This window comes from Denticeps clupeoides, chromosome 8 (genome assembly GCF_900700375.1).
Source record: "Denticeps clupeoides chromosome 8, fDenClu1.1, whole genome shotgun sequence".
NCBI classification, from domain to species: domain Eukaryota; kingdom Metazoa; phylum Chordata; class Actinopteri; order Clupeiformes; family Denticipitidae; genus Denticeps; species Denticeps clupeoides.
The window spans coordinates 469387-483541 of NC_041714.1; the positions used below are offsets into that span (position 1 = coordinate 469387).

Below are 14155 nucleotides of genomic sequence, written 5' to 3' on the forward strand. Positions count from 1 at the left end.
TAATCTCGGAGCACAGGCTGACAGTGCTCTGTAACCGATTTCTGAAAATCAGAAAAAGTATTTTCTGACTCAAAGGACTTGAGCTTCCTAAGTAGGTGTTGCCGCTGATGACACTTTATGAGCATCTCCTCTGTGTTTGAGGAGAACTTCAGTAGGTGGTCAAAGATAGTGCCCAGGTATTTATACTCCTCAACTAGCTCTATTGGTTTCCGATGGCTGGAGGTGGTAACTGCTGCAACCAGGTCCCTCTGTTTGTGGTCACCACCATTTCTTTGGGTTTGCTGACATTCCGTTCCAGACGTGAAGTGTCACACCAGTCCACAAACTCCTGCAGAACAGGACCATGGGTGAGAGAGGGTTCTGACAGCAGGGACTGGAGAACTGTGTCATCAGTGTTCTTTACCAGGAGACAGTTGGGCTGTCTGGCCCTGCAGTCATCTGTGTTTAAGATGAAGAGCAGGGGGGACAGCAGACAGCCTTGGGGTGATCCGATCGAGGTGTAACGGAGGTTGGAGAGTGTTGTTAACCAGAACTCTCTGTGGTCTGTTGGTCAGAAAGTCCAATATCCACAGGATTGTCTGGTAGTCCAGAAAAAATTTGGAGGAAAGTTTGTGAGCCAGGATGTGGGGTTGCATGGTGTTGTAAACTGAGTCAGGAGTCAGGAGTCTTATTATGGAGTTGGGCTGCTCCAGATGCTTGTGTATGGTGTCTATGATGAAAGATTTTGCATCATCAACTCCTCTGTCAGCAATATGCAAATTGAAGTGGGTCCATCTGTGAGTTGGTGATTCTGATTATGTGTTTTTTTTACGACCCTCTCCATGGCTTTCATATCAAGAGAGGTAAGAGCCACAAGCTGACAAGAGCCAGGGCTTTGATTTTGCTTTTTTGGGGAATGGGGATGACTGTGGACTCCTTCCAGAGTTGGGAAACTGTGCCGCAGTCCATGGATTAGATTAGATTAGATTAGATTCAACTTTATTGTCATTACACATGTACAAGTACAGGGCAACGAAATGTAGTTTAGGTCTAACCAGAAGTGCAATAAGCAGCAAGTGCAGGATACAGTTCAAATAAGTTAAGTTATATATATATATACATAAAGTGATATGTGCTATACATAAGGTGATATGTGCAGTACAAAGTGATATGTGCAGTACAAAGTGATATGTGCAGTACAAAGTGATATGTGCAGTGCAGTGATTATCAAGAGTGAATGTGGGGGGCAGAGGAGTTCAGCAAGGAAACAGCTCTGGGAAAAAAGCTGTTCCTAAGTCTGCTGGTTCTTGTCCGTGGTAGCCTGAACCGTCTGCCTGATGGCAGGAGAGAGAACAGTTCGTGGGCCGGGTGGGAGGAGTCCTTAAGAATACTGTGAGCTCGACGCAGACAGTGCTTCCTCTGGATTTCCTCAATGGATGGAAGTGGAGTCCCTGTGATGCGCTGGGCAGTTTTCACCACCCGCTGCATCGCCTTACGCTCAGCAACAGTGCAGCTTCCATACCACACTGTGAGACAGCTGGTAAGGATGCTCTCTATTGTAGAGCGGTAAAAGTTCAACAGGATGGTAGTGGGTAGCTGGTTCTTTTTTAATGTTCTCAAGAAGAAGAGGCGCTGGTGAGCCTTCTTGACCAGGCTGGAGGTGTTAATGCTCCAGGACAGGTCCTCTGAGATGTGGGTCCCCAGGAACTTGAAGGATGTAACAGGCTGCACAGTCATCCCATTGATGTGGATGGGATCATGCGAGCCTCTTCTCTCCCTCCTGAAGTCCACAATGAGCTCCTTGGTCTTGGTGGTGTTTAAAAGAAGGTTATTTTCTGTGCACCAAGTGGCCAGATGCTGGACCTCCTCCCTGTAGGCAGTCTCATCGTTGTTGTCGATGAGACCTATCACCGTGGTGTCATCTGCAAACTTAATAACGGAGTTTGATCCATACATAGGTCGACAGTCATGGGTGAAGAGGGAGTAGAGGAAGGGGCTCAGCACACAGCCCTGTGGTACACCAGTGTTGAGCGTGACAGTAGTGGAGCGGATGTGGCCTGACCTTACATGCTGTGGTCTGCTGGTCAGAAAGTCCATAATCCAGTTGCAAAGTGAGGTGTTGATGTCCAGGGCTCTAAGTTTAGAGATTAGCTTAGAGGGGATGACAGTGTTAAATGCTGAGCTGAAATCAACAAACAGCATCCGTGCATATGTGTTTTGCTTGTCCAGGTGTGTGAGTACAGAGTGCAGCGCTATGGAGACTGCATCCTCTGTGCTCCTATTGCTACGGTACGCAAACTGGTGTGGGTCCAGAGTTGGTGGGAGGAAGTCCCTCAGATGTGCCAGGACTAACCGCTCGAAGCACTTCATGATTATGGGTGTGAGTGCTACAGGGCGGTAGTCATTCAGGCATGTTGGACTAGAATGTTTCGGCACTGGTACAATGGAGGTGGATTTGAGGCATGTTGGAACAGCTGCTTGGGCGAGAGACATGTTAAAAATGTCCGTGAATACGCCAGCGAGCTGCTCTGCACATGCTCTAAGTACGCGCCCCGGGATGCCGTCTGGTCCAGCAGCCCTGCGCGCGTTTATCCGACTCAGTGCAGTGCAAACATCTGAGGAGGTGAGTATGATGGGCGAGTGGTCGGTAGATGAGGGGATCTTGACAGCAGGTTGCTTGTTGTCTCTTTCAAAGCGAGCATAAAAGTCGTTGAGCTCATTCAGAAAGAGGACATCTGTGGTTGTGGGGGCTGAGTTGCTGGGTTTATAGTCTGTAATGGCCTGAATGCCCTGCCACAAGCGTCGAGGATCAGCATTGGAGAAGTATTCCTCTAGCTTTAGTTTGTAGCAGTGCTTGGCCTTTTTGATGCCCCTCTTCAGGTTCGCCCTGGAAATGCCGTAGGCCTGTGCATCACCCGATCTGAAGGCATTGTTGCGTGCCTTCAGCAGGAGACGCACCTCCTTGTTCATCCAAGGCTTCTGATTAGGGTATGTGGTGATCTGTTTCTGAGTAGTAACCGTGTCTATGGTGGTGTTAATGTAGTTCAGAACAGAGGAGGTGTAGATGTCGATGTCCGTGTGAGAGCCACAGGTGGCCTGTGAAGCAAACATACTCCAGTCTGTGTGTTGGAACCTGTCCTGGAGTGTGATGTCAGCCCCCGCTGGCCACACTTTGATGGTCCTCACTGATGGCTTCACACGGTTGATGAGGGGGGAGTACTTGGGGGTGAGAAACAAAGAAAGGTGATCTGATTGTCCGAAGTGGGGGAGGGGGGTCACAGCATAGGCTTCAGCCATGTTTGTATAAACTTGATCCAGAGTTTTGTTTCCTCTGGTGTGACAGAGAATGTTTTTATGAAATTTAGGAAATACCGTCTTCAAATTGGAATGATTAAAATCGCCCGCCACAATGTATGCAGCCTCTGGGTGATCAGTCTGTTGTTTACTGATGGCCGCATGAAGTTCGTTCATAGCAAGCTTGGCATCAGCATCAGGAGGAATGTAAGTGGCAGTTATAATGGTGGATGTGAACTCCCGCGGCAGATAGAACGGTCTGCACTTAACCATGAGAAACTCTAGGTTAGCTGAGCAGTGTCTCCCAATGATAGTAGAGTTCGTGCACCAGGCTTTGTTAACATAGATGCACAATCCCCCACCTCTGGTCTTACCGGAGTCATCCGCCGTTCTGTCTGCCCGGAGAATGTGGTGCTCAGCTAGAGCAATAGCATTGTCCGGTATTCCATTGTTTAGCCATGTTTCAGTGAAAATCATGACATTGCAGTTCCAGAGTTTCTTGCTGTGGTTGATTCGGAGTCGAATCTCATCCATTTTGTTCACCAGTGACCGTACATTGGCGAGAAGAATGCTGGGCAAAGAGAGCCGGTGTGGTGTTAGCTTTAGCTTAGCTCTTAGCCCTCCGCGCTTCCCCCGCCTTTGTTTACGGTCTCGACGGCGTCTTCGAGCACTTCCGCCCGGTCGGGTAGGGTGCGCCGCCTCGGGTGTTCTGCCGATCTCAGGGATGAGTTCAAGATTGCTGATAAAACTGTTAAAATTACGAGAACCAATATCCAAAAGCTCTTGTCGGGAGTACGATGTTGAGGCACTACTGTTCTGCACGAACAGCCCCGACATGAGCAAGAAAATTACCGCAAAACTGCAGAAACTGGAGAGACGCTGAGCCTCGCGATGTGTACGCGCCGCCATCTTGGTCATCTTGGAGCTCTGGAACAGGTATAAGCTTAAATATGCCACCATGTTGCTGAGCACAGTGTCGCAGAACTCGTCCACAGATCAAATTCTGCATCAGTTCAAATCAAAATCAAATTCAAATTTTATTTGTCACATACATAGTCATACACGGTATGATATGCAGTTAAATGCTTTTTGCAACTGCTACAGACCACATTATTGCAAATGATGCAAGTGTACAATGAACTGATGCAAGATGTGGTCTGGACCGGGTGAGCTTCTATCTGTAGTGCTCTTGAGGGCTCTCAATACATCCAGTGTAGTGGAGATGATTGAAGAGTTAGCTGGTTTGAGTGGGGATCTTAATCTCTAGAGCTGGGTGGTGTTATTTGACTCAAACCTGGTGTAAAATGAGTTGAGGTCATGAGGCAGGGATGTGGTGCTGCTGCCATCCACCTGGATGTTTCTGAGGCTGGAGGCTACTGTGTTTGCAAAGGCCATGGTTTTCAGTCCCTGCCAGGCAGAGTGGAGGTTCCCCTCAGAAAAGTTCTTCTCCACTTTGTTTTTGTATTTTAAATTTGCTGGTTTAATTGCAAGCTTGACTTCTCTCTGGATTTCCTTCTTTGCTAATTTCAAGCCAGTAAAGAAGATCATTTTCTTTTGGTTTAGGATACCCTTCAGTTCTTTGGTGATCCAAGGTTTATTGTTAGGAAAGATGGTGACTGTTTTGGATGGGATGATGTTGTCAACACAGAAGGAGATGTATGATGAGACTGTGTCTGCCTGTTCGTGAATATTGTTGGAGGAAAGCAGTTTGTCCCAGTCTGTAGATTCAAAACATCCCTGTAGAGTTTGGATGCTTTCTTCGGTCCACTGTTTTTAACAACCTTCTTTGTTCTTTTGATGATTGGTGTGTATGCTGGTGCAAGCAGGGTGGTAAAATTAGCATCCAAGCCAAGAGGGAGGGGATTCATTGAATGTAACATGGAAGCACGTTGTAAAGTCGCTCTGGATAAGAGCATCTGCCAAATGCCTTAAATGTAAATGTAAATCGGGAGAGATCTGTATGCATCAGGGACTGAACCATAGCATTTGTCCAGAATCTTCCCCATGCAGGTGGAGCATGTGATGTACTGCTGAAATCCTTTCTGGGACTTATCAGGAGAGCAGTGTTTAAAGTCACCCAAAATAAATTTGGGGAATCCGGTGATAACTGTCCGAATTTATTTAGTGTGCTGACAATATGCTCAGAAGCAGTGGCAGCATTGGCACTGGGGTAGATGTAGACCAGTTCTGTGGTGCACCAGGTCTGTGGTGCAGTTTTTTCCCTCACAGCGACAGTGGAACACCAGCATTTGTTTACATAGAGACACACTCCTACTCCGTGTCATTTTCAGGTGAGCTCGCTAACACGGTCAAGGCATAGTAAGTTTGTGCTCATTTTTATATCCAATCACCAAGCAACTGCAATGCTTCGCACATTCGCACAGCCATGATGGCCGGTGGAAATTCTCTGGGCGGAAACAGCATGAGAAACAAGAGGTAACCTTTGTCCTTATGACAACATAAGGGGAAAAAAATCCAGATACGGCTGTCTGAGCTGCCACTCTCTGAATTCCGAAGCAGAATGGCCAAAGCACACTTTACATCTATCACCATTTCTAGGCACTGCAGGGCCATAGACAGGCTAGGGTAACTCATATTAATGTTAAATAATCTCGCAAAGTGAAATCTTCATGATAGAGGACCTTTAAGATGCTTTTCTAATGTGATGCACTTTGCTGATATGTACATTGTAACAAATAAATGAAAATGCATATTTTGAATAAAGAGTGCAGACATACCAGACGCATTTGCAGCAACCGCACCAACATAGGCAGCAGGTGTTGGGCCTGGGATGACCGGGCACCTGAGGAGGTCCTTCAATGTGTGGCTGCTGCCGCTTCCTCATCTCAGTTCCACTCACACTTTGAGGCTTTGGGAGAAAAAAAAAGGTTAAAGTGAGAAAAAGCAAGTTTCCATATGAAACAATCCTTGTTATAGGAGGTTAAATGAATATCAGATAAAGAGCAAAACAAAAATAAGGGCAGTGGCTTCATAAATTCATAAAACTATAAGCAGCATACAAATTAAGGAAACCACAACTGATGTAATAAAAGTGCATACAACTTTAGACTTTTATATTTTTACTTTGGGTTGAATTTGGGGTTTACTGAAAGAAGAATGCAAGTAGTAAACTCATTTTTTTAAACAGTACAATAGATTCAATAGAATAGAATAGATTACACTGTTGTATTCTATATACAATATAGAAATACTTACTCCCAAGTGGCCGAGCGCCAAATCTGTACTGCCTAGAAAGTGTAAGTTGCATGCACACACACACAATTAATTATGCTGTTTCACCTGACCTCACATGTATTCATAGATGAGTGCATGTCTCTTTTTATTTATTTCAGTGAGGTGTTAAAGATGCTGAACGTAAATACTTTTCTGAAGGAAAAGTGGCAGGATTTCAAATCAAATAAATAAAATACAATTCTTGTTGTGATTTTTATGGCATAGAAGACATTAAGTTAAGTCCCAATGATGTTTGATTGAACTGACCTCACATCTATTGCCCCTGATTTTAAACATAGGTGTTAGAATGGACCCTACATAAAATTGGATAGCCAGGTAAATGCAGTTGTGAAGCCCTGCATTTTCCAGTTGAGGTGGTTGTCAAAAATTAAGCCTGTTCTGTCAAATCTGAAAACAGTGAAGTGACTGTCATTGTGAAACTGCAGCACAACCGACAATTGGTACAAAATGCGACAGCTCGGTTTTTATCTGGTATAAACAGTTATCACTGTAACATTGGCTTCACTTCACTGGCTTCCAGTTTGTTTTAGAAGCTCTTTTAAAGTCTTTGAATGCTATGGCCCAATCTAAACTCCTGCACCCTTACACATCTTCCCATTCCCTCAGGTCTGCAGTCCAGGGGCTTTTATCTGTACCAAAATCACATTACAACTCACATTACAAGCCCCTTGACTAGGGAACAACCTTCACTCAGAGTTCAAATCTCAACTAAAAACAAACTTTAATCCCTTAAACCCATTGTGAGGTGGTGATTTATGTGGTTTTTGTACTTGTCTTAGTTTGTTTGTATAGATTTTATTACTTTACCATATTTTATTTTATTATTCCTTTACTTATTTTTAGTTTTTTTTTTTTATTAATTGGCCTGTGTGTAATTGTGTCTACTTGTATTGTACAGCACTTTGGTCAGCCTTGTTGTTGTTTTAAAAGTCCTTAACAAATAAAACTGGTACGGTGCAGTGCAATATGGTATAGCCAAAATCAACTTTAAAAAATACACACTCGCCCCAAAGCTGAATTGTCTCATAAATAGACTAGAACTACATAGAAAATATTAAGATCAATACAATGTTAAAGGTTATGGCACAAGTAGAGATGAGTGTAAGAAGTGAATTCTTAGACTCTTGCACCAGCCATATATTCATGTGTACAGCAGCAGTGCTGCTTTGTGTGTGCTCTGTATGGGTAGGGCCCTATGGGGCATTGGTGGCCTAGCGGTTAAGGAAACGGCCCTGTAATCAAAAAGGTTGCCGTTTGAATCCCGATCTGCCAAGGTCCACTGAAGTGATGATGAGCAAAGCACCGTCCCCACACCCTGCTCCCCGGGCACCTGTCATGGCTGCCCACTGCTGGGTTAAAAGCAGAGGACACATTTCGTTGTGTGCACCGTGTGTTGTGCTGCAGTGTATCACAATGACAAATCACTTCACTTTCAAATCAGGTTTATTTTTTCCTAAATTCCATATTTTTCCATTTCTTGTAAATTCTTGTTAATTCCATGTTTTCCGTTTTTCTGTATTTAGTCACCTAAAAAAAGAGACAATGGAAAGGACGTGGAATCACATGAAACACTGTTCAACAAAGTGCTTGGGCATTTACTGCTTGCTTTTGTAAACCATATGTAAATAATATGAGAACTCTCTCATATTACACAAGAATATTACACATTCTTCCATTTGTAAAAGATATTCACATTCACAAAACAACATAAAAAACAGATTACAAAAAAAGTTGTGCCCACTTGCATTATGAACTGAAACCATGAAAATAAAAACCATGTTAGCTGATTTGTCTGCATGACCAAGAGTTTGCTGAACTGTGCGGAGTTGGCAGAGTTTGCACAGAACCGATCAGGCAAGTGGTCCGGATTCAACACTGACAGCCTCTTTGCCAGAGTGTGTTTACTTTGCATTGGAGAGCGAACATCCCGCCTCAACAGCAAACACGTGTAGTGAACTGCAGCAGCCAGAAATGCAAATTATATGCAATTCTGTCTTTTACAATGGATTCCATTTCATTCGTTGGAATCCATGATTCCCTCCGTGTTTTCCACATCATGGAAATCATAATAAGGTCTAGGTCAGGTTGGCCAGGCAGTCTAAGCCGCTGCGTTCAGATTGCAGTCTCTCCTGAAGGCGTTGGTTTCGAATCTCACTTCAGACAGATAATCCTTTTAGGGGCAGTGGTAGCCTAGCGGTTAAGGATGTGGCCCCATAATCAGAAGGTTGCCGGTTCGAATCCCGATCCGCCAAGGTGCCACTGAGGTGCCACTGAGCAAAGCACCGTCCCTACACACTGCTCCCTGGGCGCCTGTCATGGCTGCCCACTGCTCACCAAGGGTGATGGGTTAAATGCAGAGAACAAATTTCACTGTGTGCACCGTGTGCTGTGCTGCTGTGTATCACATGTGACAATCACTTTACTTTTAATAAAGTGTGAATATACTGTCTCTGGTGCCACAGTTTCACAAATCTGCAATTTATTGGCACGTCTGCAGTGTGCTAAAGAAGGAATAATCTGATTGTGTCAAAGCCCTCTGCTGCCCAGCGGTCCGCCACGTTCCGGCACCCTCACAAACGTGCATCTACAGGTGGATTCTTTCAACTCCATCTCTAAACAGATCTCTTCCCATAATTGCAGTCATCACATCTCTCCACAAATTATCCTCCCAGCTATAAACCAATCATAAACTGCTGACTACCAGTACTGCAAATGGTGCAGCTGATAGCTGTACATCAGTGGGGGGCTTTGGACTGAGAAATGCTCCCAGTAATGATCCTGACAACTGTAAACAGCTCCTGACACTTGTGACAAACGACATCTTGTGGAACTTAGGCTAACCTCCACACTGGCACCATAATGGGAGGAACTAGAAACCTCAAATGAGCAGAGCATACTGACCAACACAATATCACTTCCATGCCACTACCTACAAACAGTCAAATAATGCTGGGCCTAAGCAAACACAGCACAGCAAGTACAGTCACAAAAGGTGCCACTTCAGCAAATGAAGAACAAATTTAATACAAAGGCATCAACACAGGGCCAGAACCACTGTAAAAAAATATTAGTTAAACTGTTATTAAGAACATTAAAACCTCACATATGTATTATATACTTTTTAGTTGAGGAATTTGTCAGGAGGAACAGAGGAGCCACAGGTTAGACTCACCATATCCAGGTGTAATGATACGTAAACACAATACAAGGGCATGATGGCAAAACACACACACACACACACAAAAGGTGGTGGAGAGACATGGACATGAACCCGAGGGGTTTATACATCTTACTACTACCACAGGTAATTAGGGAATAATGACACAGACACAGAAGATGAGACTTCATTAAAATAATTGTAAAAATCCAAACATTTGTAATTGTCTTTGTAACTATTATAACTGTTATAAATAAACTGTTTAAGTAATTATATAATCATATATATGTATTGTTGAAAAAAAAAATACATAAATTCACACCAACTTATCAAAAGAGAAAGGATGGATGGATCTGCATGGCAATATATACATTTTACATATGCGTTTATTAAAGAGCATGAGGGCCATCTGTTGGCACTCTGGTGGCACTCTGGATAAGTCTACTCTAATATAAGGACCTAATAAATACATTTCTACACTAAAAGCATGTTTTTGAGGATGCTGGATGGAGCAGAACATTCTGCAGAGTCAGACAATAAAAGACCTACAACAGATTTTTGCATGCATTTGTAGGAAAGCTGTAAATAAATTTTGGAGTCAATAGGAAAGGAACAATCTCAGATAGTCAGCAAAATGGAAAAAAGAGGAACTATTTTATTATGTAAACCAGAATTCCCACTACTACTACAGTATAAAGACAGAAAAATACAATAAACTATAACAAAATATTATACACTATAAACTACAACAAAGAATTACTAATCACTACAAGCATTTTAAAGTACAAATATTCAGCAACTTGACAGGAAATTACAGGTCTTTTCTGTCTAAAGTATCAATCTTCCCAATATGATTTCATTATAAGTATATCTAGTTATCCTACCTGGACAGGCATCCTGTTATTACGCTGCTTTGTAAAGCAGGACGCTCTTTATGCTTTCAGGCTACAGGCATCTTGCTGCGTAGCAGGGACGCTCAACCAATAAAGTGACCTATGCAAATCCCTGGCAGCATCAGTTACTGAATGACAAGAAAGAGGAAAACATGGACATGGATGGAAAACCCTGTGAGGAACACCTTTGTACCTTGCCAGTGAATAGCGATGGCATGCAAATTCCTGGTCGATTCCATGTTTCCAAGCAGCAATAATCATAGTATCAAATTTTCTGTCTGTCTGTTAGTGTGCTCTGTTTTTTTTTCTAAATGCTTCTGCACAAAAAAATTGTATACAAAAAGAAAAAAAACTGAAACTGACTCTATACACATTCACACAAAATCTAAAGAAAAGGGTTAAGTAAGCTTGTTAAATTATATGTTACAATATGTTCCATATTTTAATGAAGATATGCAGCAACTGGGGAAGCTTACAGCTTTTAACTGAGTCCATTTTACATTTTGTGGATGATTTGTGTGCCCTTGTGTGTTTCATCATACACATATTCCAGAAGAGCATGAACCTAGTAAAGCTCCAAACCAACAACTGGTCAGAGTTGTGGCCAACACTATGGACAGATTTTAAAATGTCATGGATAATGGCATCACAAACCAGAAGATCCCACCTACCATGCAAATTAGGGGGTATCCTTGGTCAGCTCAGGCAGGGTAGTCATGGCACTCAAGTAAAAGGTCAGGCTTGGCAAGGGTCTGCAAAGTGGCCACCGTGTCAGTAAAGAAAGTGTCCCCTCTGCACTGTCACCATCCCTGGCGGGGTTGGTATTGGGGGGGGCAGGATGGGATGTCAAACAGGCTTCTTCCACCTGGTCTTCAGCCAAACACAGGACCATCCATCTGTATCAAGGGCAAGATGGTCTGAGCTGGAGCATCTGGTGGAAACAGAGACAGCACTATTAAGCTTGTGTCCTTTCCATGTTTCAGTAACTACAATAAACTAGGAATCAGCCATAGTTATAACTTTAAAATATAAAGAAAAAATACATCTTTGATGCAGGATATGATGCCTGGGCCTTTATAAAATGTCTATGTCTCTCAATTTATCTATCCGTGTGTGTGTGTGTGTGTGTGTGTGCATGCATAACCGTCTGAAAGCACATGAGGGGTAAAGCCTGCATGAGCAGCTAGCGCTCTTATAAAGTGGACTGAAGGAAACTCCTTTAGAAAAAGCGGCGTGCGTCGTAGGCGTTTGGAAAAGCGCTAATACGGAAAGAAATTATACGGCGGCGCGGTTTACGATGCGATGCTGGTCGCGTTTATTTCCGCTCTCTCTCTCCTGTAGCTGTAAGACTTGAGACTCCGTTCCTGCAGGTAAAAGTCACCACGAACGTCCACGGCGAGCCGCCATGAGTGGGAGGGCGGGCGTGGGGATTCATCACCCCGCGCGGGCGGCCGGGCGGGCGGGCGCGCGTTGCCCGACGGCAGCGGTTAGCACTAGCAGGCTAGCGGGACGCGTCTGGAATGCAGCACGCAGCCAACAGCCTTACCCTTTTTTATGCTGGATGTCAGTCTTCTGTCACCACGCTTTCAGACGCGTTTCACGGCCGCGGCAGCCGTGTCGCACAGGGAATTGGCGTGATGCCGTTTAGTCTCCATCGGCGGTGTTTTTCTGCCATCCGCCCAACTTCAGCACCAGTGAAGCCGCACTGCGCATGCGCGACACAACTGTCAGCTCGCCGGGCGGCAGGCGCTGCAGGAGCCGCGCGGGGGACAGACAGACAGACAGGTCTGCGACTCTCACAATTGTTCTCTCTCCATGTGCCCGTCAGGAAGCCTGCTTCAGCAATCAGAACCCCTGGATGAAGAAACAGACTCTAACCCACCCACTTGATCCTTAAGAAATACATTATCATTTACCATAGTACTCATAACAAAACATTATCATGTTTTTGATATATTGCATATTAAACGTAGAGCTGAACTGATATGTAACTTTATTTATCTATGGACATCATATTGTGACATAATACATTATACAATATACTTTCTTCAAGGTTTTAGTTTGTGGTGATGTATGTTGATGGAAGTACATCTTTTTGAGGATGGAGGAGATGTTGGTCTCCCACTTCAGGTCCTGAGAAATGGTGGTACCCAGGAAATTGAAGGTCTCCACAATAGACAATAGATATATAAAAGAAAAAATATTGTAGATGTTCCAGAGACTGAAATAAAGCTGCTAATCAAGATCATTCACTATTCAGACTATATTGATCTATTTTCAGCATCACATTTTCAGCTAGCATCAGCAATGAAGAAAAGTTCAACTCTCCACAAGGGGGCACTAAAACATTTTCTGTGATAAAAGTTAGATGAAAGTTCGCATCACATTACAGTGCTGTTCATGATAGAATAACAACAATGTGTCATTTCTACAATAGCAGTAATAAGAACACTGACAACAGGAAACAAAAATCACATATGACATACACAGGATAGTCTGACACTGAGAAATCAAGTGTGGAAAGGGTAATCAACATAATGAAACAATTTTATTAGTTTAAATTCTAAAAAGTATATTAGTTACACAATAAATGTACAATTCTTTAACTGCAATGTATTAAAGCTTTTCCAAAATTGCTCTTAAAACCACAGTCAGTGGGATAGCACTTTTCATCTTCTCCCAAGTTTTTTTTTAAGCAGTGTATTCAATATACGGTACTGATTTTGAACACAGTATATTAGGTTGCAGTATAATTAATATTTTTTGCAATTTAAAACTCCTTGTTGCCCATGGCCCTGTGTGACCCTTAGAACTGAAGAGTAACTTCAAAGTAAAATGTGAACACATTTCATTGTGTGCACCATGTCCTGTGCTGTGTTTTACAATGACAATCACTTTCACTCAGTGTCTACGTGGGCTTTAGGTCAGTCCAGAGAGGGCATGCTCTCCAGAGAGGGCTTGTGTTGTGCTTCACAACATTGCCACTAGAAGAGGAGAGAGCCACCCACCTTGTATGGAAGAAAATTGTCCACAGGAACCCCTACATATTTTTGCACACAACAGAGGAAAGACTTTTGAGAGACAAAATTACTTTTTTATTAAATTGCTGGTCTGCAATTTCCTGACAATGAAAGTAAACAGAAATAAAAATGTGTTTATTTTGTATTACATTGCTTTAAATACACAACACTTTTAACATCCAACATATTAATAATCAAACAAATTCTCACCTTAAGGTGATACTCCAGTTATTGAATTTCTAGTGTTGCTTTTATAACGGATAACCATTTCCATCTCCATGTCACATCTTTATGGAGAAAAGATGGACCTAAAACAGCTACTTTGAGTTGTTTATTCATAGCGTTAAACTTACATTTCACCATTTGTGTGATGAAGTGCCCCCTGGAATGCCAGCAGGACAGAGCCAGCTCCTCAGAAGGGGTGAGGAGAGGGGGTACTGTTCCCCTGCCAGTTAGCTTGGCTTCAGACTTCTTTCTGTTAGCTACATGAAAAAAGAATATACTATATTGTGTTTAATAATTCAGTAATTTTGTAATTAAATATGACCTTTTTGCTG

General features: G+C 43.2%; 1 protein-coding gene across 1 annotated transcript in view; it reads right to left on the reverse strand.

Annotated features, from left to right (window-relative positions):
* rgs17 (regulator of G protein signaling 17) overlaps positions 1–12297 on the reverse strand; it is a 32912-nt gene extending 20615 nt beyond the window's left edge. Inside the window, exons 1-3 of the mRNA XM_028989934.1 lie at positions 12125–12297; positions 11250–11509; positions 6012–6142 (exon numbers count right to left, since the gene is read on the reverse strand). Coding sequence (XP_028845767.1) covers positions 6012–6142; positions 11250–11252 — 134 coding nt within the window. The 5' untranslated portion in view covers positions 11253–11509; positions 12125–12297. The remainder of the gene's footprint in view (positions 1–6011; positions 6143–11249; positions 11510–12124) is intronic.
* Between the last annotated feature and the right edge of the window lie 1858 nt (positions 12298–14155).